The 26,942-nt window shown below is 39.6% G+C and overlaps 9 protein-coding genes across 9 annotated transcripts; 7 read left to right on the top strand and 2 right to left on the bottom strand. All coding sequences in view use genetic code 12, as the record gives it.

The window, feature by feature from the left end:
* Window positions 1–1,108: 1,108 nt before the first annotated feature.
* KGF57_003297 (Zn(2+) transporter) lies at window positions 1,109–2,530 on the top strand (the record flags this gene model as incomplete). Its single annotated transcript, XM_051752702.1, has 1 exon — window positions 1,109–2,530. The coding sequence occupies one exon, from the start codon at window positions 1,109–1,111 to the stop codon at window positions 2,528–2,530; it is 1,422 nt and encodes a 473-aa protein (XP_051608306.1).
* Window positions 2,531–2,798: 268 nt separating this feature from the next.
* Window positions 2,799–4,076, bottom strand: KGF57_003296 (uncharacterized protein; the record flags this gene model as incomplete). The annotated part of the gene is made up of 1 exon (XM_051752701.1): window positions 2,799–4,076. One exon carries the CDS (start codon window positions 4,074–4,076, stop codon window positions 2,799–2,801), a length of 1,278 nt encoding a protein of 425 aa, XP_051608305.1.
* A 1,767-nt stretch (window positions 4,077–5,843) lies between these two features.
* KGF57_003295 (amidase) lies at window positions 5,844–6,968 on the top strand (the record flags this gene model as incomplete). The annotated part of the gene is made up of 1 exon (XM_051752700.1): window positions 5,844–6,968. The coding sequence occupies one exon, from the start codon at window positions 5,844–5,846 to the stop codon at window positions 6,966–6,968; it is 1,125 nt and encodes a 374-aa protein (XP_051608304.1).
* Window positions 6,969–8,293: 1,325 nt separating this feature from the next.
* KGF57_003294 (uncharacterized protein) lies at window positions 8,294–10,783 on the top strand (the record flags this gene model as incomplete). Its single annotated transcript, XM_051752699.1, has 1 exon — window positions 8,294–10,783. The coding sequence occupies one exon, from the start codon at window positions 8,294–8,296 to the stop codon at window positions 10,781–10,783; it is 2,490 nt and encodes an 829-aa protein (XP_051608303.1).
* A 220-nt stretch (window positions 10,784–11,003) lies between these two features.
* KGF57_003293 (acyl-CoA thioesterase) lies at window positions 11,004–12,338 on the bottom strand (the record flags this gene model as incomplete). The annotated part of the gene is made up of 1 exon (XM_051752698.1): window positions 11,004–12,338. One exon carries the CDS (start codon window positions 12,336–12,338, stop codon window positions 11,004–11,006), a length of 1,335 nt encoding a protein of 444 aa, XP_051608302.1.
* A 3,236-nt stretch (window positions 12,339–15,574) lies between these two features.
* On the top strand, window positions 15,575–17,920 carry KGF57_003292 (uncharacterized protein; the record flags this gene model as incomplete). Its single annotated transcript, XM_051752697.1, has 1 exon — window positions 15,575–17,920. The coding sequence occupies one exon, from the start codon at window positions 15,575–15,577 to the stop codon at window positions 17,918–17,920; it is 2,346 nt and encodes a 781-aa protein (XP_051608301.1).
* Window positions 17,921–19,577: 1,657 nt separating this feature from the next.
* Window positions 19,578–20,855, top strand: RNR21 (ribonucleotide-diphosphate reductase subunit; the record flags this gene model as incomplete). The annotated part of the gene is made up of 1 exon (XM_051752696.1): window positions 19,578–20,855. The coding sequence occupies one exon, from the start codon at window positions 19,578–19,580 to the stop codon at window positions 20,853–20,855; it is 1,278 nt and encodes a 425-aa protein (XP_051608300.1).
* Window positions 20,856–21,230: 375 nt separating this feature from the next.
* On the top strand, window positions 21,231–22,322 carry KGF57_003290 (ribosome biogenesis protein TSR3; the record flags this gene model as incomplete). The annotated part of the gene is made up of 1 exon (XM_051752695.1): window positions 21,231–22,322. The coding sequence occupies one exon, from the start codon at window positions 21,231–21,233 to the stop codon at window positions 22,320–22,322; it is 1,092 nt and encodes a 363-aa protein (XP_051608299.1).
* A 418-nt stretch (window positions 22,323–22,740) lies between these two features.
* On the top strand, window positions 22,741–26,664 carry HYU1 (5-oxoprolinase; the record flags this gene model as incomplete). The annotated part of the gene is made up of 1 exon (XM_051752694.1): window positions 22,741–26,664. The coding sequence occupies one exon, from the start codon at window positions 22,741–22,743 to the stop codon at window positions 26,662–26,664; it is 3,924 nt and encodes a 1,307-aa protein (XP_051608298.1).
* Window positions 26,665–26,942: the final 278 nt, after the last annotated feature.

Raw genomic sequence — 26,942 nt, 5'->3', positions numbered from 1 at the left:
TTTTTTTTATTATTTGTATGTTTGGCGTTGTTTTATGTTGGATTGCCAATCTCGCATTGTTTTTCATAGCTATTGGATACAACCCGGTATCGTTGGCTTTTTGATATGTAAGGTGTTTTTACTAGTTTTAGGAGAAATGAATGAAGACTTTTTTTGCAGCGACCCAAAAAGGATGTGCTTTTGAGGGAGGGCGCTTGTTGTGGACCCCATTTTCTTACAGCACATGAGAAGAAGATTTGACTTGGACTTTTGGCAGAGTTATTAGCGGAAATAAGCCGGCATTTCAAACAATGCAAGTATCGCCTAATATTTCCGACACTAAACATAAGAAACCGCAATAAAATGAGTGGCGAATCAGCCGAAGAAGAGGACGGTGTTTGAGAGATTGAGGCTATTGTTTTCGCTCTTCTCATAATCATACTTGTATAGAAAGCAGACGTGATGACTTTGATTAAGCATAGTGGGAAGAAGTTTTGCGAGATTTAAATCAAACAAGCAGACACGACCTACACATGCATTAGTACTTGCTATTGTACTTACTGCTCACTAACTAACTAACCAACGATATAACTAAGTCTAATTAACTAACTAACCAACTAACCAACTTTGTATAAACTTAATTTAGATGCAGATGTTGCAGAGAGAGAGAGAGAGAGTGTGTGTGTGTGTGGGTGTGGGTGTGTAAATTGTGACAAAAACTAAACTCAAAATTAGACATCCAATTTAACTTCATTTATTTAAGAGACAATAAAAGCTTCATATATAAAACTGTACAAAATATTAACAAAAGCTTCATAGAGCAAATATACATCAGCATCCTTAACATTCACACTCCTTGTATTGACCTTTTCTTTGCATCAAAGAGAGAGAGAAAGAGAGAGAGAGAGAGAGAGATAGTGTGTATTTCTGTGCGTGTGTGTTTGTCTGCGCTATTTGACGTTGTTGCAGTATTAAGAAATCGATTTATCATTACCACTAACGCAAATCCTCCTAAATTACTTTAAACGAGCAAATTACAAATCCATCACGCAACAAATATATCAAAGTATATCCTCCTACCCATACCCAAATCCACACACACACACACATACATACTGACACAGCCAAAATGAATAACAAGGAGATAAGGATTGGCGCCTTGTTAGTATTGGACACATTGTTCTTTCTTCTCGAGGCCATCATCGGTTACTCTGTCCAATCCTTGGCATTGATTGCCGATTCATTCCACATGTTAAATGATATCATCTCGTTAATCATAGCCCTTTGGGCCGTTCGAATGAAGAACTCGAAACCGGCCGATGGCAAGTACACATATGGATGGCAAAGAGCTGAGATTTTGGGTGCATTAATCAATGCTGTGTTTTTGATTGCCTTGTGTTTTACAATTATTATGGATGCCATTCAACGGTTTTTCCAACCGGCAGAGATCACCAACCCTCAGTTGATTTTAGTGGTTGGTATTGCTGGGTTGTTGAGTAATGGTATTGGATTGGTGTTATTTCATGAACACGGTCACTCGCACTCTCATGGTGGAGGTGGGGCAGATGTTCATGGCCATGGACACTCGCATTCACATACAGATGGAGGTGCCAGTGGTCATAGTCAACATGATGTGCCCAGTAATGGTGAACTTGAATCGAGTATTGGTTTGGATGAGAATACTCCATTGATTAGAAATCCTATTAGATCTTCTCCTTCTGAAGTGTTTGATTACTTCCCTGATAATGTTGTTGAGAGGTATAATACAGAGACATCGACAATTAAGGCAGGAGATGCAAGTGAAGGCGCTCATACTCATGATCACAGTCATAATGGCGATGTCGCAACCAAAGGCGTAGCTACCAAGAAGAAGAAGAAGTCAATGAATATGGAAGGTGTGTTTTTGCACGTGTTGGGTGATGCATTGGGAAATGTTGGTGTTATCATAACTGCCTTGATCATATGGAAGACTGATTACTGGTGGAGGTTTTATTCCGATCCAGTTACTTCATTAGTAATCACTTTGATCATTTTCAATAGTGCATTACCATTGTGTCGTAAATCATCCAAGATTTTACTTCAAGCTACACCACCATATATCGACTCAGATCAAATTTTGCAACTGATTTTGAAGTTACCTTTGGTCAACAGTGTTCATGATTTCCATGTGTGGAATTTAAACGAAGATATACTTATTGCTTCTTTACATATTGAATTGACGCCGAATTGTGAAGTGACCTTGCCAGGAGCACCATCGGCAGCACCAGCCAGCCAAAATGGTGCAACCAACACCAATGAAGCCGAAGACGATTCTGCAAACACGCAAATTGACAGAAACTTGTTTTTGACTGTCGTGGCACAAGTACGTGATCTTTTACACAAGTATGGCATTCATTCAGTCACAATCCAACCAGAATTCCCTAGTTTGAAGAACCAGAACTCGGGCCTGACGCCAAATGATTTGGAAGATTCCAACGCATTTGGTAATACTTCTAAACAGAATTGTTTAGTCGATGGATTCACGAATTGTGATACGCAATCTTGTCATTGATAAGGAGGAATAGCGGATGTGGTTAATAAGTGTTTTTAAAGACTTGTTTCCGGGAGAGATAGAGATAAACAATGTTTTTTTTTTCTTTTTTGAGTTAATATTATTACATTGTTATTATCACATTTGGAACTAAATTGTACATATCTCTATAACGGAAGATCTCGTTGTGTTTCTTTTACGAACAAGTCCATTCCTCTACATGTCAGCACCATCACCTGAATTGAAATTTAATCCGCACACCGACCCAATTGTACCATCAGTCTCAATATTACAGCGCATTGTTCTTGCTCTTTCTTCTGAACAACCCCCATCTCTTTCCTGAAGACGATGATATTGAATCTTGACGACGAAGAACAAAGGGCGATCCTGAGTATGATTTCTTGAGTTTGTTATATTCCTTAGCCTCGATTGGTGTTTTGTAACATCTGAATGAGTTCAAGTAATCAAATGGTTCAGTAATTGATTCATTCGAGGACGTAGGTGCAAGTTCGAGATTCTTTTCACCAACACTCACAAGATTGTCTGTACCCGATTCTGGACCCCTAGTTGACACAGCACTCTTCCAGTTATCTTCAACCTCCAGCACATTCTCTGACGACGTGTCCTGCTTACTTTCATCATATTGACCATTGCCAAGGGACATGTGTGATGATTTCATTGAGGGCAGCGATGAGATTGACAACCTAGTGAGTGGTTTGATGGGCGCAGATTTGAATTCATTAGGATCTAAAGTCATAGGACCCAAATCGTCATACACTGTAGGACCTGGGTACTTGCTTGTACCCTGGCCAGTACTCGTATATTCGACTGATTTGTTGCTGTTTGTTGTCGCACCTGACAATGACAACTGGGCATCTTCAACTTCATTGACTATTGTTTGTTGTGGGCTCTGAGTGTAGTATGCCAAAAAGCTCAATACCTGGGATAAGAACTTGTTGAATATGAATTGTTCCTCACCTTGGAATTTGCTAGCATTAGCTACACTCAATTTAACAACCATTGTTTGAGTTAAACATTCACCAAAGAGTTGGTACTTTGATGATGTAATGCCACTTAATCTGACATTGGATTTAGCGAGATTTATTATTGACTGACCAGGTGCAATTATGTTGGACTCCAAGTAATTGATCATGATGGTAATGAATTGGATCAAGACGGGTATTTGATATTCATCCAACACGGCATCAATGTCGCATGCAAAAGCTTTTGATTTTGGCGTCACTTCGTTGTTGGTGCTGTTTGTATTGCAGCCAAATAAGTCATCGTCATTGAAAATGTTGGTGCTGGGAGCGGAAACGAAATTTGAAGCCAATGTGGCGAACTCATCTATTGGGTTTGATTTATCATGGATCTTGGACGCTAAACTATGTTGGAAGTTGCGCAAATGTAATTCATTCTGGATCAGTTGGGGTTTCCTGTTTTGACTAGTGCTGCTGGTTACTTTTTGATAATTGTGGAATAGATCCAACGCAAGCCAGGCTTGTTTGACGATGGAGATTTCGTATTGCGAGAGATCAATGGTTGGTGCAGTGGTGTCTGTGGACATTGTACTTTGTTGTATTGTCAAAAAAGAAAAAATAGAAAGAGAAAGAAGAAAAAGGGGGCAACACTACAGCTTTATATTTATATTTATATTTATATTTATATTCATATGTCAAATCAATCGTCAATTATCGTCTCCCTTTACTCTTGTTTTTCAGAGGATTTACCTTTGTTTTCTATTGTTTGTGTAAATGGTTTTCACATTTTCATATATAGAGTGGCTAAAGTATTGGCGCAATCTGTATTTAATTATAGTAAGGGGTATGAGGTTTGTGTGAAATTGATGTAATTCCCTTTTTCTCTTTTTTTTTTTTTTTTTTTAGAAACGGAATAAATACTTACAGTAGTGCCTTTGTGTAGCATTCAGCTTGTGTCTCACATTCGTATTGAAAGCTAGGCTTCCCACGCTATGAGAAGGACGGACGCTATATAACTCCTACAACGTAAAAAAAAAAAAAAAAGATCTTATTCTCATAAATTTAGGAAGTATGAAATGTACAGTCCTGGTGCTGATGGTGCAGTTCTTAGAAATTATAGATTCCAACTCCAAAAAGTTTACAAGTCAGGTGGGTGTTGATTTGTCTTGTAGGGCCAATAATGGTGGACAACACCAAATCAACTCGAATGTGGGACAATAACAACGAGTGTGGCTAAGAAATAATTGTGCATATCCTATTGTCTTCAACCTTGACATCACTACTTGTTAATCAATATGAAATTACAATTGTTTCAATGTAAAAGGCGAAAATGTAGCGCTCTTCGTCTAAGCATTCCACCCTACAATATAGGCCTAACACACCTTGTCTGCCATTGTTCTCCTTCTTGTTGCTCTTATTGTTTTCTGTTCTTTTTTTTTTTTCTATTGTATGGATAAATTCGGAAATTGAAATGTGTTTAGAATACACCGAGACAAACATAAGCTTTTGATTATCCGCCTTCCGCGAGGCTAGAACACAAGAAGACAACGCAACGTACTAAGTGATGGGTGGTTGTGTTCTGAAGTCAGAATCATTAGGCTGTAGACTTTTCCTGCTACATCGAATCACTAAACAGATTAACATAATTGATCTGGACTGGGGTGGAAGGGGGCTTTATGCCGAGGTCGAAGAACAAACGTTTGCTCAAATACCATGAACAGTGACTTGTTTTATCACTGTTGAGATTTTTCTTCAGTTTACGAATTATATATCAAGACTGAAACCTAATTTGTTTCAATTGGGCTTAATTTATTGATCCACAAAGCAGGCAACAAAGAAAACAAAAATAAAAGAAAAGAAAAGAAAAATGCAAGGACGCGTATCGGTACAAGCTCGTCCACTACGTTGTTGTCTATGATTCCCATGTCTATGGCTGTCCCTTATCTCGAAGAGGCTGAATCAAAATTAATAGATGGGAAGAGGATTTGGGAGATATAGTAAAAAGAGCACCCTACTTTGGACACAAGCCACTGACTACAACACAAAATCTTCACTATTATGCTTTATAAAGGAAAGTGAATTCTCTACAAACCCCACATGCCGCTACTCTGTCTGCCGGATTATGTCGCTGGACAAGTGAATGGCGACTTCGACTTCAAGTTTGGGTGACTTGTCGTGTACTCTGTTTTCCAGACACTACCTCAATTTGCGGCATAGAAGAGAAAAGCCATTTTAATGAAAGATCATCAAAAGAAAAGAAAAAAAAATAAAAAAGAATCTACAGCACTAAAACACCATAATCTTTTGCAACACAATCCTCTCATTCAACGTACCCACATTCCACTGCATACAAAATGAGACTCAAGGTGGCGATTGTCCAAATAAACTCCAAATTGGGCCAGTCTCAACACAACATTACCAAGATCAACAATCTACTATCAAAAGCATTTCCAACCCACAATGGTAAAAATCCAGACTTGGTTGTGCTTTCAGAGTTGGCCATAACTGGATATAACTTTGCCCTGGCGAAGCATATTGAGCCATTTTTGGAATCTTGTAAACCGCCATATGGTGCATCGCTTGGGTTTGCGCGTGAGTTGAGTTTGAAGTATGGGTGTTTTACTGTTGTTGGGTACCCTGAAAGAGGCAATGCAGAAGCAGCAGAAGCAGCAGAAGCAGCAGCAGCAGCAGCGACATCAAACGGGTTTGAACATACATCGGCAAATGAAGGATCAAGGCTAAAACAAGGGCAAGAAGAGGTGATCTACAATTCGTGTGCTGTATTCAATCGATCTGGTGAGTTGATCCACAATTACCGAAAGACATTTTTGTACGAAACCGATGAACAATGGGGATGTTTGGAAAACCCTCACAAGGGGTTCCCTCCAGTGCAACTACTGTTTAATAAGAAGGAGATGAGTACCACAAGTGTATCCAATGATGATGGTACTAACTCGATATTGACAAACTTTGGGATATGTATGGATCTAAACCCATACAAGTTTGAAGCCCCATTCAATAAATTTGAATTTAGTGCACAATGCTACCACAACAAGTCAAGATTGATCATATGTCCCATGGCATGGCTATCGCAACAATCTCCATCAATCAAGAATGATTTGACGAAGGAGGAGAAATTGCGTCAAGCTGAGTTGGTTGAGCTACCAGCCAACAAACCAAATATGGAGACTATAAACTATTGGATCTTGAGGTTTTTCCCATTTTTGGCGCACAAGTATAGTTATATGCCCAAATGGTGGTCTAATGACGAGAAAGTGAGTGTGTTGATTAGTAATCGAGTGGGGAGAGAAGAGGACGTAATCTATGGCGGTAGTTCATGCATTTTGCAATTCAATAACGGTACTAAGAAGGACAACGGTGATTATGATGCTGTAGATGAGATCAATCCGAGTGTTGAAGTGATTGGTAAACTTTCTCAAGCTGAGGAAGGAGTGTTGGTGGAGGAGATTGAAGTGTAGATAAATAAATGCATAGAGATGTGTAAAATATACACAAAAAGTATTTCAATTTCAAAGTGTGGGGTGAAGAGAGTTTTGTGGTGATAAAGTAAGTTGCCTCTCCTTACTGTGATATGAAGTATGGGGAAGTGTGTGAAGTATGGATGTTGAGTACGCGGTGAAATGTCGTGTGACAACAAGAAAAACTAATGGAATCACAATACAACACGAGTGTTGAAGAAGAAAAAGAAGAAGAAGAAGAAGAAGAAGAAGAAGAAGTAGTAGTAGTAGTAGTAGTAGTAGTAGTAGTAGTAGTAGTAATAGTACAAGATCTGATCTATAAACTACGAATCTTTATATCCAGAACTCTAGACTAAAAAGATCCACTTTGTCCTGTCCTCTTTTGTGCCTGCATGTATATCCTCCTGCACTGGTTGTTTTGTAACTTGTGTGAAAAATAAAATATAAAAAAAAAAATGAAAAAGAAAAAGAAAAAGCTCAAAAGGTTTGTTATCCAATAGACGCAAGGAGAAGCAAACAAACAATAAGGTTTAATAAATCATCAAACAAATTATACCTAGAAATATATATATACATACATACATTAGTAACCTTATTCATAAGAAATATGATTTCTTGGCATAGAACCCCCCACCCCCCACATGTTTACATTGACTTATAGTAGTTATTGTAAACCACTATTAGCACAATATATGTTCGTCTAACTTGAGAAAGATTAGACAGAGTCATAAAGAGAAGGCAATTACTAAGACACTACTACAAATACAAAGATGAGATATAGTTTAATGTAAGGGCGTTTGAAAAAATAAGAATTACTCTGTGTGTGTGTGTGTGTGTGTGTGTGTGTATTGTCCGTACAGGTGAATGGCACATATTCTAGAAATAGAAGGAAAAGTAGTCGTGTGTGTGTGTGCAAGCAAATAGTTATTATTATTTACGCGTATTGCATACTTCCCATAAACATAATAATATATAACATACACTTACACTTAGACACAGACACATACATAGAAGCATTTGTTGTCGTGTGACCTATTTGGGACTTTTTGTGTAATTCAATGCATATGTAAATTTCTTTTTTTTTTATCCTTTTACTTTTTGTGTTATGGAAAATATCAAGAATTTCATTTTCTTTAGTATTCGTTCTATATAACGTTATTACTACTACTACTTCTCTAATAAGTCTTTCAACCATATTTAATCAACATAGCAAATAACTCATCAAACTTTTTCATTCGTTAACTGCTGCAACTCCTTCTTCTTCGTTATAACTGCCATTCACCCACTCCACCTTATACACCCAAGTTGACATCAGACTGCAAAAAATGAAGACTTTTTTCCATCCACGACGAATAGTTGTTAAAGTTTTTCTACTAACAACTATTGCATACACCATACTTGTCACATTGAATCTGATTCTTGCCAAACCAGATCTACATCAATACCGCAAACTACTTTATCAACAATTTACTCACAAATATAATCAATTGTATTACAACTTTCTTGCATCTAATTACGACTTGAACAATAATGACGATTTTAACAGACATTTGGCAGTAATACGAAAAGATGCTGTTGAAGAAGATAGAGGAAATAATGAACTATGGATGTTGAATGAGGAGATTACCGAACATTTACCATTGACAATGCCTATACCTTCAGCATACTACTCCAACTACAAAAAGACGCGAGAAAATTCAGACAAGTCATCACGGGAAGAATCAGGCACTGTCACTTCTGCTCCACTTTCTCCATTTGTGCCAAAATTTGACCCTAGGCTTACTCTCGGCGCTTACTATCAGTACATTGCAAGAACAGCAACACACACAGGGCCGTCAAACTCCGAAAACTTGGCATTGCCTTTCCACTGGTCTGATTGGGTTGATTTGTCCATTCTTGAAAAATATGTCATAGCAGAAAACAACGAAAATGACAACAACAATAACGACGACCAACAGACAGACTTGTGCGCAGCATTGTTTGACATTTCCAATAGAACTGAACTTATTGAGGGCTCGGAACTTCGGATGGTTGAGGAATACTGTCAGTCCATTTCCGACGACGACTCAATGTCATCGTCACTTGTGCATCCTCAATTGGGGTTCAAAATAACCGACCAACCGGGTCCACAAACCATACCCAATCGTGAAGTCATTAGTCGTGCTTATTTGTTTGCAACAGCTCCATCACCCAAAAAGTTGATATTTTTAACAACTAATGGATCGTATCAGGTTGATGTATCAAATCCTCATGAAAACAACTTTAACAACTCGTTGCTCCACAATGGCATAATTGATTCATTACCGATAGACACGTTAAATGTTGTAGAAGACTACAAATACTTGCAAACACACAAACCACAACTGCATCAACAACCACAACAACAACAACAACAAGCAAAGGATACCAAAGAAGTTGATGGCACATCCTCATCCTCATCTCCACCTCACTTCTTTTCCTCCTACTCCTCCTCCTCCTCCTTTTTCTCCTTCTCCTCCGTCCCTTCTCGCCACGAACTACATATCCCAAAATCGGCATTTCGCAATGATCCCGAATCAGTCATCGATTCCATGAAACGCAAACAACAACAAACCCAACTATCCCTAATGGAAAAAGACTATCTCGACTCAATATCATTTAGTCATCATTGCCAAGACCCACCCAAGTACTTTTACGAAGCCAAATTACTTAAATCCACTCCTGACGATTGGCAAGGTGAGCATTACGACTGGCGGTTTTTCCAAGGAATAACATTGGACTTGCCGGAAAACTCCATCATCTTGCATCGATTAATCAAAAACTATCTCAATTTTGCACGCATTCATGGCATAACCACCTGGATAGCGCATGGATCCTTACTCGCCTGGTATTGGAACGGAGTTGCATTCCCCTGGGATGGTGATGTCGATGTCCAAGTGCCCGTTTCAGAATTGTACAAATTGGGCCAGTATTACAACCAAACTTTGGTTGTTGAGAATGCCGCTGATTCGAGTGGGAAATTTGATGGAATGGGGCGGTACTTTGTTGATATTGGATCGAGCATCACCCATCGTACTAGAGGTAATGGGAACAATGCAATTGATGGGAGGTTTATTGATGTTGATACCGGGTTGTATATTGATATTACTGGATTGGCATTGACGGATGCGCCATCGCCCGATAGATATGAGTTGATTGTTCCGTTGTTGGATAAGGAGAAGCAAGCCATTTTGGCGACTGCCAATGGCAGAAGCGAAGGTGGGAAAGTTGTTAAAGATTTTTCGGTAATTAATCGTGAACTTGAGTTGTTCAATTGTCGAAATAATCATTTCACTTCGTACCAAGAACTATCACCATTGATTACATCCATTTCGGAAAATCAGCTCGCTTACATTCCTAAAAACTTCATGATGATTCTTCAAGATGAATACAATTTGAATGCATTATCACGAAAACAACATCGGCTGTTTACGTTCTTGAACAATTTACGACTTTGGTTCAATACAAAATCCATTAAGAAATATGCGCATATGGAGAATGTCGATGCAGAGGGGTACGATTTCAAGTCGTTGCAAATACTAAATTCATTGACCCCACAGGATCATTTGAACTTGTTGGGTCAAGAGAATACATTGTTGCAAGAATGGGAGTTGACCAAGAATTTCACAAAGTTGCATCACGATGAATTGAAGATGATTTACGAGGGCAAGATTGACCAAGCTGGTGAATTGATTGAACGTAATTTGGTCAGGGCGGAAAGTGGCGGTCTTGTGGGTAAGGCTTTGAGAGCTGATTACTTTATGCATAAATTGATGACTAGTGGGGAGATCCATTAGATTTGACGTACTCTAATTGCATACATATTATTCTAGTACCTAGTAACGTTTTTTAATACAGAAAAAGTATTGCAACCAATGTCGCTCATCACTCAAGCTTATATTGCAGTGATTCTATTAGGCTCTATAAAGAATGAATAAAACTTCGACCAAGTGAGCAAGCAAGATAAGGGCCCCACTCTTGTAATACGCTATTTGTCCAGCGTTAATCTCCTATCGCTTACAACTTTGCACCACCACTCAACAACTTCTTGTCAACAACCTTGCCATTATACTTTTTATGCAACTGAGTAGATTTCTCAAACACATCCTTGGGAAAAGCTCCATAAGTTTCCTGCACAGCAGTAGCAATCAATTTACCGTCATTTTCCAACGAATAAAAATTGATAATGCCCAACATACGATTATTTCCCATTGACACAAATTGCGTCTCCATATAAAGCCAATTTGAATCATCATCAACCGATTCATGAAAATCTTCAGTGGATGAGGACTTGCCGGTTCCCAGTTTCCGTTTCGGTTTCCGTTTCCGTATCCCAATTTCGAAATTGGAGTCGTGGAAGTACAACGTATGGTCCAAACTCACAGTCTTTGCTGTTGTGATTCCGATGGGCAACCCCAACGCCTTCACCAACGTCGAAGCCCAAAATGAATCACTAAGATAGGTCAATGCCAAATACTTACGACGTGTCAACTCACCAGCTGAAGGGCCAGCAACAGCACCAGCACCAGCAGCTGCAGCTGCAGTAGCTCCGCCTTCCTCCTCTTGTTGATGTTCAGCGGACTCACCAATCACTCTCCCGTGCAAATCATCATTGATCTTGACAAACATCCCCCATTCTTGATCAGCAGTAGTATCCAAGTTGAACCCTTCACTGTACTCGAAAAGCTCTTTCGGCATAGCCCGCGTAATATGGTTACTATAATACATTGTTTTGATATTTAAGTCATGTAAATTATCACGATACTTGAAAAACATAGGACCGGGGTTACGTTTAAACACAAGTGGCCAACTCTTTGGATTTTGTCCCTGGGAAATTTGATGCTCAAATTGACGTTGTTTCAAAATCAAGTCGTTATTTCTCGTAAACGATGCTTGGATCGTGACTACAAGAACTCCAGAATGTGATTGGTATCCCAACACGCACCGATTGGCGAAATTGCGAGTGTCGCTCACCTTGATAACCTCCCAACGCATGACGCTTTCAGTTGAGCCGGCTTTAACGAAATACGCATGTATGGAATGTGGTTGGAAGTTGGTTCCATCAGTAGTGGGAGCTTTAGCATCATCATTGTCTTGTTTAGATCGATTAAGCACTGATTGCCAAGCAGCATTCAACCCCTGGGTGATCAAGTCTCCACCATATGTGCCTCGTGAATCTGGCGCCCACGCTTCAGGAACGTATCGGCTCTGGTAGATTTCAGCTGATGTGGGAATGTGTTTACCGTGTTGGATTGAAGATGAGGACGAAATGAGCTTGACGGAGGATTTGGTTGCAATACGAGCTATTGGTGAGGTTGTCGATTGGTAAACCTCTGTTTGAAGTGCATCCATTGTTTTGCTGGTGTTGCTTGACTGAGAAGGAAGTGATGTGTAAGGGAGGGGAGGGGAGGAGATGAGGGAAGGTGTAAAAGTAGAGAAGGACGATGAGTATGCATTATATTCATTTGTTGGGTTGTTTATAAATTAGCCGAGGTTTAATAAACGAGACCGTTTTAAAGAGGGGAAAGCCGGATTTAAAAAGAAAAAAAAAATAGAGATTCGTTAAAACCGCACTCATATATTCATTTAAGGGACGTCTCAAGATTACGAAGTGACTGCTTGAGTGAGACTTTCACCTGCACTCTGTTATCAGATGATCTTCAACTTAAAATGGAGTTTACTTACTGAAGGTGTGGGAAATATGCTGTTTTGTCTTTAGGTCCTCTTTCAAAAATACTGAGTAAATTGGAATTTTTCACTTTGTAGCAAGAGATGTAAAGTCGGCCAAAATTGATCGTGAGATACAGTTTGTTAGCGTATAGAGATCGTTTGAGGCGTGTAATATTTGTAATTTGGAGAGCTTGATATCAACTTCTCCTGTTGAATATCTTTTCTTTGCAACAAAATCTTTGCAAAATGTGATTAGACACACCACCTTGAGGGAGGAGCACCCAAACAACTAATTTTGCAATGTGCTCTACGCAATAACTACATAGAGATTCTATAGATGAGCAGTTTATGCTCATAATGTGGGAAGCTTCACTCTAGTTGCTTCTACTGTTCGAAGTTCATTGGTTCCACTGGAGATACTGAAAGCAGAGAATACGCGGATGCCATGGACATGATCGACCAAATTGCTGAACGACAAGCCGTTTTGGGATACAGTACAACTGTAGTTGTAAGGTGATAATGACTACTAATTATATCTAATCATCGTGGTTATCCTGGCCCACATGCCATTACCTTCAGCATAGCCACACTAGTATGACATCATACTGAATAGGGGTTGTATTGTCTTGTCTTCTGAAGGATTTTATGTCACTGATGCACTACCGTCTTACCAGAAGTTAAACCATCTGTTTCAATTTCGTTTAAACACACAAGGCTTTTTGACACTTTGTTCAAACGTTGGCTTACCAAAACTAAGCAACAAGAAAAAGTGGTAGTGGTTACTCAAATGGCATCATACATTAATCGATTAGTAGATATTCAGGACTTCCATATTTTACAGCCAAGTGCAAAGGAAGGACCCGCATGTGAAGTACCCCAACTCCAATCGTTAAATGTATGCTAAGCTGCTTGCCTGTGTTGATCCCCGTTAACGACACGAGCAAAGAGACTTCACAGATCTATGATGTAATCTGCTATTTCTTTTTCGTTTGTGTAAAACTGTACCTAATCGCGTAAGACAATAGAATGCAAAAATGATCCAAATCTGATGAGCAATTGTTGTTTGGCAAAACTCAGATCACTACTACTGTGTGTGTGTGTGTGTGTGTGTGTGTGGCTGTGCGTCTATGAAGCACAGCCTCCAGGCACGTACTTCTGCATAACGAGAGATTCGTATTAGATGTCTTGCTTTCAAATAGTTCTTGTCTTATAATGAATGTTTTTTTTTTCTCAAAAATTTTTTTTTTTTTCTTAAGCCCGAACATCGGGTACTTTAGCATCATTTAACAAAACAAAACAGAATGACAATGTTTGAGATCCCTGGAAGTTTCGGAGTCAAAAATTAGAACAGAAGCGGCGTAGAGAGCTAAACCCAATGCCTTGAATTTCAAGTTAACCCTAATCAGCATAACTCATTGCTTTTCCTTCACCATGTAAAGTGAGGACTGTGCGTACTTGCTAGAGCAATATAGTTGAAATAGCCGCCGACATTTGCAAATTGAGGAAACAAGAAAGAAACCATACATTTCAGGGTACTGTTTCAGAACCCGTTTCAATATTTAGTTTGCTGCCTTGTTTTCTTTTTTTTTTTCTTTTTCATCTAACTTGTTTGCTGTCACAGATGAACACATCTCTTGCTCCTTTCATACATAATGATGTTGTGAGTTCTCCTTAAACTTCCTCCCTTTCAAGGTTTATTTATTTTTTTCCCTTTGTTTCTCCACATCTATAGAGTGGTTTACAAAACGCTGCTTGCCGTTACATTCTTCTCTCTCCCCCCCATCTGCTTTTGCATTCTTTGTATATGGATATAGGTTGAATGAGGCTATAACGAACGAGATTCTGTATTGATATTCAGTTTTTGTACCATTTATCGGAAAGAGAGTGATATTTTGATTTTCTTCTTTTTTTTTTTTTTTCGCTTTATCTTTTTTATTTTTATTTTTTTCAAACTGTAGTTTCCTTAATGTAGATATGCAGGGCAAATGTCATTACACCAAGAGTTCCGCATATAGATACGGCTAGCAGCTGTAGGAGAAGTAGAGAAAGGTGTGTGTGTGTGTGTTTTCTACTTAAATACGCTGAAACAGCGATAAAGTCAATTTTTAGAGTCACTGAAATTATCGATGATGATGTATTGTTGTTCTGCCTTCTTTTTTTTTATTTTTATTTTTTTTTTTATCGGATATTAAAATTGCTCTCGGTGATGAAAAATCGACGCAAAGAAAAAGAAAAAATTCAGAATTTTGAAATTAACCCGATATGCTTTCGCAGGGTAGTGTCACACGATTGCTCTCTGATATTTAGTAAAGATTGATAGAGTGAGAGCTGGACCATAGCTATATGACAATCGCCTTTCTTCAAACAGATTCGTGTATTTGCGGTTCTATAGAGTTTATCGTTTGTATTTGTAATACATCAATTTGAAGTTTAAAGTTTGTGTAAATTGGGGTCTCATTTCTCTAACGGCAAAAACAAAAAAAATAAAAACAAAAAAAAGAATTACAAAAAAACTGTGTAATATAGTATCATGCATAGTTATATATATATGTAACCTATTTTTCGCAATATACGTTATATAGCATTAATATTTGAAATATTTACAGAGTTTATTCCCTTTTTATTTTTTTTTCCTCCTTTTGAGAATCCCCTGTTTTTTTTGGTTCATAGTCTTCCCTCCCTCCCCTCCAAATAGAAGGCTCTTACTACAAAAGATCATATTCTTTGTTTTTTTCGTTTTCATCTACAACATTGAAACCAGAGCCCACGTGCTTATCGCAAATATGTCCTTTAGTAGCTTACTTTCACCAAAGAAATTACTCAATAAAACAAAGGGTTCCTCCTCTTCGGAAAAAAGTTTTACAACCAACAGCCAAAACCAAGAGCAGCAGCCATTGAACAACACTCAAGAAACACACATGGGCAACCCTACAGGAACTTTGTCTTCCGTACCTTCCGTACCATACAAAGGGAGCATTGCATCGCCAAAGTCTCCAACACTGCAGCCAAACACACGGAAGGCCCCATTACCACAGATTGACACAAGTGGCACGTCATATACACAACCGTCACCTGCGTCAGTGCCCCGTATAAGGTCTCCGTTATCGCAACTGGCTAATTTTGATTCGTTCATCCAAGAGGATCTGCTGCTGAACCAGCCAAACTACAACTACTCGATACCTAGAAACAACGGACAACAACCGATTTTCGCCTTGGCGAATAGTGACAACAGCAGCTCTAGTGCAGATTCCGTGTCGCAACAGAACCGATTACTACCATCAAAGATGGGTCATGGTGGTGCCAATATTTCAACTTCAGAAGTCTCCTCCATGTATGATCATTACCCTTCAAACTCACCAAGCTATAATCAATTTGCCAGTCCGTCTTCACCAAGAGCGCGTCATCAGTCTAAGTTGTCAGATGCCTTCTCAGACTCCACCAATCTGCCTAGACGCATCTTGTCGGAAAAAGCTCGTCAAACTCCTTCGTCTTTTGTGCGCCAGTCGCGACACTTTTCAAATGATTTTTCCGACACTGACGCCAACCTGTTGAATTCAATCACTGGTCAATCCTTGTTGTTGCAGAATAAATTGCAAACTGAAAACTTGTCACCTGAATTTCGTCCAATTGTCAATTTACTCAATGCACAGAGATTGAGAACCTATCGTGTTGGGTCATTCCAAATACCAGCTCGTTTGGGTAATGACCACGCCTGGTTTGAAGTTGATGCAAAGTTGACAGGAACCGAGTTGGCTATATGGAGACCCCTGGATGATGAATACACTATGGAGGATGGAAACGATGAATTCAAACCAAGGTATATTAATTTGGTTGATTTCAGACTCGAGTTTTTAGGCGACTTGCGACTCCGTATTTCTCAAGATTACCGTGAGGATTCAAGTGTTGTCATTAGATTTCATAACGAAATTGATTTCATCAAGTGGATTAGTGCAATGATGTTGTCCAAGTATGAATACACCAAGTTGAATGAAGCGTTCACTGCTGTCTTGTTGAGTTCCAAGGGATCCAAATTACTGGATATTCATGTATTGCTCACTCACAAAAAGAGATTTATTGAACATGAATGGTGCAATATCCGGTTACCGGAAATCTCAACCAAGTGGATCAAGGTTTACATGGTTATTTTGCCTAGTGATAAACACCATTTGGGTAGGATTGAATTTTACCCACTGGATAAAAAGATGCAAAAGAAGCATCTCATTGCTTATCTCAGTGACTTGACAAGCTTGTTCAATGTATACCCTGGGCAATCCAACATGATTGATTTCAATTCAATCATGAGAGCATCTGGCCAGATTTTCGTAAATAAACACTATGAGTACTTGTTTCCTTACAATAGCCATGAGGATCACCATCTGTCACCAAGGAAACTTATTGCCAAGAACCACGCATCAATTTCACGATCCGGATCCAACAAGTCTCTTGCGTCATTGACTGAAAACAACAACAACAACACCTCAAACAACTTGCAAATCCCATCCACACCTAAACCCAACGGTGATTCTCGCTCAAGATCGGATTCGTTAAACTCGGCAAGTTCATTTTTCGCAAATTCTCCGTCTATGACTGCTACACCATTGACTAGAGATCGGTCGGTATCAAACGCATCCAATTCTGACAAGTCGTCGAAAATTTTCAAATCCAAGGGTGGTAAATCACACACTGAATTTGATTTAAACAGAACCAATTCGAGTTTTTTCAAGAAGCATGCAGATGACTTTGCACTGACCAGTTCCATGTACATTATGCCAATACCACATCCTGGAGTTAATGCAGTTGAAACTATGGTGCGTAATTTCATCCCCATTATTGATTCGTTCAAGTTGTATGGACGTCCACGTCATTTAGCTAGCGAAAAGACTAATCCCGATTCGATGTTGTTTGGATTACCTTCATTACCTCATTACCAATACTTGTCTACTCGTGATGCGCAGGATGCATTTGCTCAATATTTCAAATTGAATATGAATCAGTTTCAAATGGAGGATATTTTGCGGGACAAGATTTTGGCATTGATGCAATCTGGTGGTCGTCATGGTAGAGGCTATAGAGGACATGGGGATGTTAGTAAGTTGTATGAAGGGTTGGATGTCAATTTTGATGAAATGATGTCACCTGATTTGAGTGGTGTTGGTAGCATCAATGGTGGTAGAGGTGGAACGGGTGCCGATATCTTGCTGTTGAATTTGGATGATGGAATTAGCTTGGAGTCACCCAGAGTGACGAGCCCATTGAGTGTTTGAGATGTTGTTCTTAGGGGGACTACAGGTTACACGAGAATAGCCACTCTATTGCAACGAAGTTAGCTCAGTTGTCAGTTGAGCTTTCGCGGATATCATTTTTTCCAATTGCTAAGGACAAACTCATCCCCTTGAGGGATGGATATACACAATTACAAGGAAACTTTTGTAGTTGCTGTCTACTTCAAAAGAAAGGAAAGGGTAAGAGAACAGGGGCAGCTTTTAAACCCTGAATTGTCTATAGGCTGTTTTATAGAAGTATTTCATTGAAATGAATAGTTTGCTTTATGAGAAGACATTGCAGGACGGAAATTACCCTTGAGTGCATAAGAAAGGGGGCCACTCGTAAAAAAGGAGGACTACCGGTAGGATAATTTCTTGATCCGAAGATCGGAAAGATAAAAGCTGACAACTCGATAGAACTAAAGATAACTTAGAAAGCAACTATGTCCAATGAGGCAAACAGAGACGTGACTCCGAGCAATCACAATGTGGATTGTAGCACTTTGCTGTATGTCTGAGAGGGCTCCTTTTCGCAAAACGCATGCTTGGCAATAAATAATTTTGTGTCGGATGCGCTTAAAATGAATTTCATCTGCTTCAACAAACTAAAGAAAAATATCGCGTTTGCGTGGACGTGAAATAATACAAAAAATATGTAACGTGTACTGATTTGAATTTCACATAAGCGCCTTTCCTAGAGTAGTAATGGATTATTATGAGATGTAGACAGTAAGGTAGAATGGACATTGTATCTGCGTCTGCTTTTAGTTGCTGTTGTTTCCGTGTCTTGTCTTCTTAATTGTGAAGGGGATCAATAGAGTCACCAAGGTTCAATAACGGAACACGTGTTGTGTTTAATTTAAAACTAGACGCGGACGTGTTCCACCACCCCAACTTGTGTATTCAGTTTGGCTTTGTTGTAGTTGTAGTTGTAGTTGTAGTTGCTGTTGTTGTGGTTTTTGTTTGTTTTTGTTCTCCAAAGTTGCGAAAAGGAAAATCAGAATTACCCGTTGCGGTTCATATCAAAACATCTCTAGCTTTCCAGGCGTGTGACAAAACAAATTGGACTCTGCACGGTATCGATTTTAGCCATCGCTGCATTGCAATTGTCTAAAGTGTGCCTCTGTTGTATGTGAGTTGTGTATACAAATGGAGGAAACTACTACAGTAAACGATGCTTGAAAAGTAGTGCACACGCCCTAAAAAGCAAAAATTCTTTGGCATTACATCACAAAAGTACACCAAATTAATAATATCAAACCACATACTAGAATCACCACACTAGCTACCACAACAACAACAAAAGTCAACATAAAAACAAAGAATCTTCATCTTTGTATCATAGTTTCATTCACCACATCCCGGTATTGGTATTTACTTCACTTTCCCTTCCCTTCCTTTTGCATTTGCAGATTTCGGAATACCACAAACTCAAAGTTTCAAAGTCAAAACAACACACACACAGACACATACACACGCTCACACGTCTTTTACCTTTAAAAAAATTTTTTATATATAAATCAGACGAGTCCCGTCACGTCTTGCTACATCCGACACATTTTCTTATAATCTTCTTATAATCTTCATCCAACTATAACTTCCCACTAACACACACATATATATACACATACACACACACACACACACACTCGCTACAATGTCATCATCATCAACCGCACCAAAAGAAACTCCAACTAGAGGCTTGACCGGAAAAATTTCAGGTCTTGACATGTCCACTGCTCAAGGTAAATCATTAACTGACAAATTGGCAGCTGAAGCATTGGCTAAAGACGAAGCTCAAACTATACACGAAACCAAAAACTCCTTATTGAACAAACCAGCCACTGAAAAGGAAACCAAAGATTACGAAAAGCAACTTGAGGCCATGAATGCCGAACATGAACAGTTCTTGAGCAAACACAAAGTACACAGACACGAATTGAAGGGATTGGAAGCTGAAGAGCCGCTCTTGAAGGAAAACACGCGTCGTTACGTCATGTTCCCAATCAGATACCATGAGATCTGGCAAATGTACAAGAAGGCCGAAGCTTCATTCTGGACCGCTGAAGAAATTGACTTGGGTAAGGATCTCCATGATTGGAGAGAGAAACTAAACGATAACGAACGTTACTTCATTGGAAGGATTTTGGCCTTCTTTGCTGCATCTGATGGAATTGTTAATGAAAACTTGGTGGAAAACTTTTCTGCCGAGGTTCAAATTCCTGAAGCCAAGTCATTTTATGGGTTCCAAATCATGATGGAGAACATTCACTCGGAAACGTATTCGTTGTTGATTGAAACTTATATCAAGGACCCCAAGGAAGCTGATTTCTTGTTCAATGCTATTGAAACCATCCCACAAATCAAAAAGAAGGCCGATTGGGCCATCAGATGGATTCAAGATAAGGATGCATTGTTTGCTGAGAGATTGGTTGCTTTTGCTGCTGTTGAAGGTATCTTTTTCAGTGGTTCATTTGCATCTATTTTCTGGTTGAAAAAGAGAGGCTTGATGCCAGGATTGACCTTTTCCAACGAATTGATTTGTCGTGATGAAGGTTTACACACTGATTTTGCATGTTTGTTGTTTGCACATTTGCAACACAGACCAGACCAAAAAATTGTTGAGAGAATTATTACCGAAGCCGTTGAAATTGAAAAGGAGTTTTTCACTGATGCTTTACCGGTTAGTTTGTTGGGTATGAACTGTAAGTTGATGTGCCAATACGTTGAGTTTGTTGCTGATAGATTATTGGTTGCCTTGGGTAACAAAAAAGTTTACAATGTCACCAATCCATTTGATTTTATGGAAAACATCTCCTTGGCCGGTAAGACCAACTTTTTTGAAAAGAGGGTTTCCGATTACCAAAAAGCTGGTGTTATGGCCAAGAGCGAAAACAAAGATGCCAATGCTTTTGCTTTTGATGAAGATTTCTAAAGAGGGGAGTTGCAGCGGAGTTTTGAGACAGGATGGGATAGTTGTGTCATGGTTGATGTTATTTTTGTTTTTGTTTTTGTTTTTTAATGCTTGGTTTTGGTTGATGCTTTTTTTTTTTTTTGTTTTTGATTGATTGAGTTTTTGTTTGTAATATTTCATTTCATGTTCTTGGTTCAGAAGGCCAAGGAGGGAAGCAGAGACAAATGGTTGTATTGCAACAACTGTTGTCACATATATAGTCTACTACGTAGTTTATAAAATTAATGTTTTTGATAAATTTTGATCTTGTCCGTAGCGGAAGCGCAAAAAATAATAAAAGGAAAAAATAGAGAATCCGATCTCAGAGCCTTTTCCTCATCTCATCTCTTCATTACCATGGGGAAAGGAAAGAATAAATCGAACGATGATAGACTGAACAAGAGCAGAACATCAAATGGGCACAAATCGAAACAACATCATATACGAAAGGGGCGACAAGAAGTAGCTTTTGCCAGACCTCTAACAATAGGAGACACAGAAGACGGCAGTGGCAGTGGCAGCGGCACGCCACAATCCAAACACAAGTTCCCCACCAAACTTGCCATGTGGGATTTTGATCATTGTGACCCCAAGAGATGCAGTGGTAAAAAGCTAGAACGATTGGGTCTCATCAAGAATCTTCGAGTGGGTCAAAAATTCCAAGGTATCGTTGTGAGTCCCAATGGGAAGTCTACCGTTTGTCCCAACGATGTGGACGTTGTCGAGGAGCAAGGGGCTGCAGTTGTTGAATGCTCTTGGGCTAGATTGGATGAAGTGCCATTTGGGAAAATTGGAGGTAAGCACGAGCGACTCTTGCCATACTTGGTTGCTGCCAATCCCGTCAATTATGGACGTCCTTGGAAACTTAATTGTGTTGAGGCGCTAGCTGCGTGTTTTGCAATTGTGGGTCATTTGGACTGGGCAGAACAGTTGCTTGAGAATTTTTCCTGGGGGTTGACGTTTTTGAAAATCAATGAGGAATTGTTGCAAGTGTACCAACAATGCACTGATTCTGAGTCTGTGTTGAAGGCTCAAGATGAGTGGTTGGATAAAATCGAAAAAGAGGCGAAAGAGAGAAAAGAGCAGGGACAGAAGGAGGATATTTGGATGATGGGTAACGTCAATAGAAATAATGGGGGGTTGAGTAGCGATGAAGACGAAGAAGAAGAGGACGAGGAAGACGAAGAAGAGGACGAAGAAGGTGATAGCGACGTCGAGTACGATAACTTGGGAAATGTGATACCAAAGACAAAGACTGATGCCCTAGGGAATTTAATAGAGGGCGACAGTGTACTGGAGCACGATTCATTGGAAGATGTCACCCTGGGTAACAATGCGCAACAAGAAGACACCGACTCTGAGGATGAAATAGTTTATGACAAATTGGGCAATATTGTCACCAAAAGCAAAAGCGATGTCACTAACCAGCTTAACGCTTTAAGTGTATAGACGACAATAAAACCACACATTTTGCGAAACACACTCGCTGCAACTCGTTGGCGACTTAGCCGCAAAACTGAAAAACTCTACAGTGCTTCGTTTGTGCCACACATTTTCATAATACGGCACTTTCTATTTTGTCATCAACAATGCTTTTTTTTCCGGTTCTTTTTTTTTTTTTTTGTCCCCTAACCCTTCGCGAAATACCCAATTGGGTAATAAGCGCTTCGATTAAATATACCAAAAATCTTTCAGGGATATTTATGTGATGTCCGTAGCTTAAGCGGTAAGCGACGGAACACAATTTGTAGACATTGTACATATATATATATATATATATATATAGTGGTGTTTATCTCCCCCACTGACCCAATCATCAAACCATATCATCAGTCCACTTCGACACCGTTGTATACACATCATCATCATGACTGTTAAAGGTATTCAAATTGCCATTGATCGTGGTGGAACTTTTTGTGACGTTATTGCAAAGATCCCAGGACAGGATGACTACGTGTTTAAGTTGTTGTCAGTTGACCCTCAGAACTACAAGGATGCACCTACTGAAGGTATAAGACGAATTTTGGAAGTTGTGAATGGTACCTCCATACCAAAGAGTGATAAATTGAAATTGGATCAGATTCAAAGTATCAGAATGGGAACCACTGTTGCCACGAACGCATTACTTGAAAGAAAAGGCGCGAATGTGTTGTTGGTTACGACAAAGGGATTTGGGGATGTGTTGGTGATTGGGAATCAAACCAGGCCACATATTTTCGATTTGACTGCAAAGAAATTGGGTCATTTGTACAAAGAGGTACTAGAGGTGGATGAAAGAGTGACTATCGAGAGCTTTTCCGAAGGTGGTGGTGATAAGTTGTCAATTGACAAACTGCAACCTAATTTGACTGAGGGGGTGACTGGAGATACAATCAGAATCATCAAGGAGCCAAACTATCAAGAAATTGAAAAGTCCTTGCAGAGTGTGTATGATAAAGGAGAGATCAAGGCAGTTGCGTTGTCGTTACTTCATGCTTATGCCTACCCTAAACACGAGGCTGAGATTGCCAAGATTGCCAAAAAGATTGGATTTGAAGTCTCGGTATCACATGAGTTGCAACCTATGATTGGGTTTGTTAATAGAACATCCTCAACTGTGGCTGATGCGTACTTGTCACCAGTTATAAATGAGTATATTCAGAACTTTGGTGCTGGATTCGAAGGTGGCTTGGATGCATTTGGAAATAAGCTTTTGTTTATGCAATCAAATGGTGGGTTATGCCCGTGGTACAAATTTACTGGATTGAAAGCAATCTTGTCGGGTCCAGCTGGTGGAATGGTTGGATTTGGAGAGACTTGTTATGATGAAGTTTTGAAAAAGGCTACTATTGGGTTCGATGCAGGTGGTACCTCAACTGATGTTTCTCGATACGATGGCCATTTTGAACATATTCATGAAACAATTGTCAGTGAGATCAATTTACAAACACCTCAATTGGATATCTCAACCGTTGCTGCTGGTGGTGGGTCGATTTTATTTTGGAAAAATGATTTGTTTGTAACTGGTCCAGAGTCAGCTGGGTCTGACCCGGGTCCAGCATGCTATAGAAAAGGTGGCCCATTAACAGTTACTGATGCTAATTTGTATTTGGGAAGATTGGTCCCGGAACATTTTCCCAAAATCTTTGGCCCTAATCAGGATCAGGGATTGGATTATGAAATTGTTGACAAAAAATTCAAAGAATTGACTGAACAAATAAATAGGGACCAAGCAGCAAAAGGTATCAAGCTAGAGCCTGTTGAGGTTGCAAGTGGGTTTTTGAAAGTTGCTGTTGAGTCAATGGCTAGACCTATTCGGAACTTGACGGAGGCTAAAGGGCATGAGACATCTAATCACAACTTGGCTAGTTTTGGTGGTTCTGGAGGTCAATTTGCTGTTTCTTTAGCAAAAAACTTGGGTATTACAAATGTTGCAGTTCACAAGTACTCCTCCTTGTTGTCAGCATATGGTATTCAACTTGCAGATATTGTTATTGAAAAGCAATCACCCGCTTCAATCACGTATTCCAAAGAGAATTTGCCTGGTCTTGATAAGAAAATTGAATCACTTATTGACGCAGCTCAAGAGGATTACCAAAGGCAAAACTTGACTGATTTCACCACCAGGTTGGACATTTTCTTAAACATGAGATATGTTGGCAGTGATACCCACTTGTTAATTCCAACCCAAGTAGGCGATATTGATGCTGCTGAAAAGTTTATCAAAAGACACAAGAGCGAATTTGGATTCAACTTGGAGAGGGAAGTTTTGGTTAGTGATGTGGAAGTTATGTTGATTGTCGAGTCAAATGATAAAGAGCATCACAATCCTTATCAAGAGGCAGCTCAGGTGACTACAGCTTTAGAAGCTTCCAAACCGGCATTCACCAAGCCTGTATACTTTGATTCAGTTGGGTGGTTGGACTCACCAGTGTACGTTTTAACCGATTTGCAAAAGGGTTCTCTTGTCAAAGGTCCAGCCGTCATCATTGACAAAACTCAAACACTCATCATTGAGCCTCGTTCACAAGCAAGAATATTAAGCCATCATGTGCTAATTGAAGTTGAGCAAGAAAAGAAGCCCCAGTTGTCGTCAACAACAATCGACCCCATCCAGTTGTCTGTTTTTGGTCACCGGTTTATGTCGGTTGCAGAACAAATGGGAAGAACATTGCAACAAACGGCAATTTCAACTAATATCAAGGAACGGTTGGACTTCTCGTGTGCCATTTTTGACCACAATGGAGATTTGATTGCCAATGCACCTCATATTCCTATCCATTTGGGTTCCATGTCCTATGCAGTCAAGGCGCAGATCAAGATGTGGGAGGGTAAGTTGGAACCCGGTGATGTTCTTGTTTCCAATCATCCAATTGCTGGTGGGTCACATTTGCCAGACATTACCGTCATAACTCCCGTGCTAAACGACAACAATGAACCCATCTTTTGGACCGCTTCAAGAGGTCACCACGCTGATATTGGATCTATCGCTGCAGGATCAATGCCGCCAAACTCCAAGACAATTCATGACGAAGGTGCAGCAATAGTTACTCACAAGTTGTGTGCTCGTGGCAAATTTGATGAAGTAGGAATCACCAAGATATTGGTTGATGAACCAGCCAAGCAGCCTGGTGGATCAGGCACGAGAACTTTAAGTGATAACATTTCGGATTTGAAGGCACAAGTAGCTGCAAATTACAAGGGTATAGTTTTGTTGCAAAGGTTGGTTGATGATTTCACATACGACGTTATCAGATTATACATGGGAGGAATTCAATCCACTGCTGAAATTGCCGTTAGAAATTTGCTCAAATTGGCGTATGAAAAGTTTGGTTCTCATGAATTAAAGGGTGTCGATTATATTGATGATGGTACACCAATTGTCTTGACTGTCACTATCAACCCTGAAACTGGATCTGCATTGTTTGACTTTAGTGAGACTGGTGACGAAATTTATGGAAACTTGAATGCGCCAACAGCAATCATGTACTCGGCGGTGTTGTATGTTCTCAGGTGCCTTATTAGTACTGATATCCCATTAAACAACGGTTGTTTGAGACCCATTGAATTCAAAACTAGACAGGGCTCTCTTGTGGCCCCATCTGATGACGCAGCTGTTGTTGGTGGTAATGTTGAAACCACGCAGAGAATTGTTGACGTTATGCTCAAAACTTTCCAAGCGGCCGCTGGATCTCAAGGGACTTGTAACAACTTTACGTTTGGAACTAACGACAAGGAGAATGGTATTTGTTTTGGATACTATGAAACCATTTGTGGTGGAGCTGGAGCTGGTCCTGATTGGGATGGTCAATCGGTTGTGCAATGCCACACTACAAATACAAGAATGACGGACTCTGAAATATTTGAAAAGAGATACCCTGTTTTGCTTCATGAATATTCAGTTAGGCATGGATCTGGGGGTAATGGACTCCATAAAGGTGGTGATGGTGTGATTAGAGATATTGAGTTTTTGTACCCATTGGAAGTATCATGTTTGATGGAGCGAAGATCAATGGCGCCATATGGATTACATGGGGGTGAAGAAGGGGCTCGTGGTGTAAACAAATGGATTTATAAGTCCCCCACTGGCGACTACAAGAGTAAATCGTTGGGCGGTAAATGTACGGTTAAGGTCAGCAAAGGAGACAGAGTAATCATCAATACGCCTGGTGGTGGTGGATACGGCCATGCTGAACTGAATGGTACGTCTAATGGAAAGTCTAATGGGGTCCACTACCCTATCAGGAGCACCAACCCTTCGAGGTTGACTGGATCAGTGGGAATGAGAGACCATATTCAAACAACTAATTAGAATGTCGACAAGTGTTAAATATATACGTATAGTAAGAATATGAAAATGAACAACTAGAATTAAATTGTTAATATAAGGGGTGAAAACTCTCTTAGCAATTACTGGATTATGTCACTGGTAAACTATTGTCCGAGATCTCCGAGCTTTTGTGTCAGGATGATCCTTAGCGCCACAACTCTCTCGATTTGGGAATATTGAAAAATTATGCAAAAAAATTATAAATGATTTGTAAGAGAATTGCAACGACTCGTCTATTCTGTCGATAACTAACTACTCAC

This window comes from Candida theae (genome assembly GCF_024610275.1).
Source record: "Candida theae strain CBS 12239 chromosome Unknown scaffold1, whole genome shotgun sequence".
NCBI lineage: Eukaryota > Fungi > Ascomycota > Pichiomycetes > Serinales > Debaryomycetaceae > Lodderomyces > Lodderomyces theae.
Note: the sequence above shows the minus strand (reverse complement) of the source record. Positions and strands in the feature narration are given on the sequence as shown.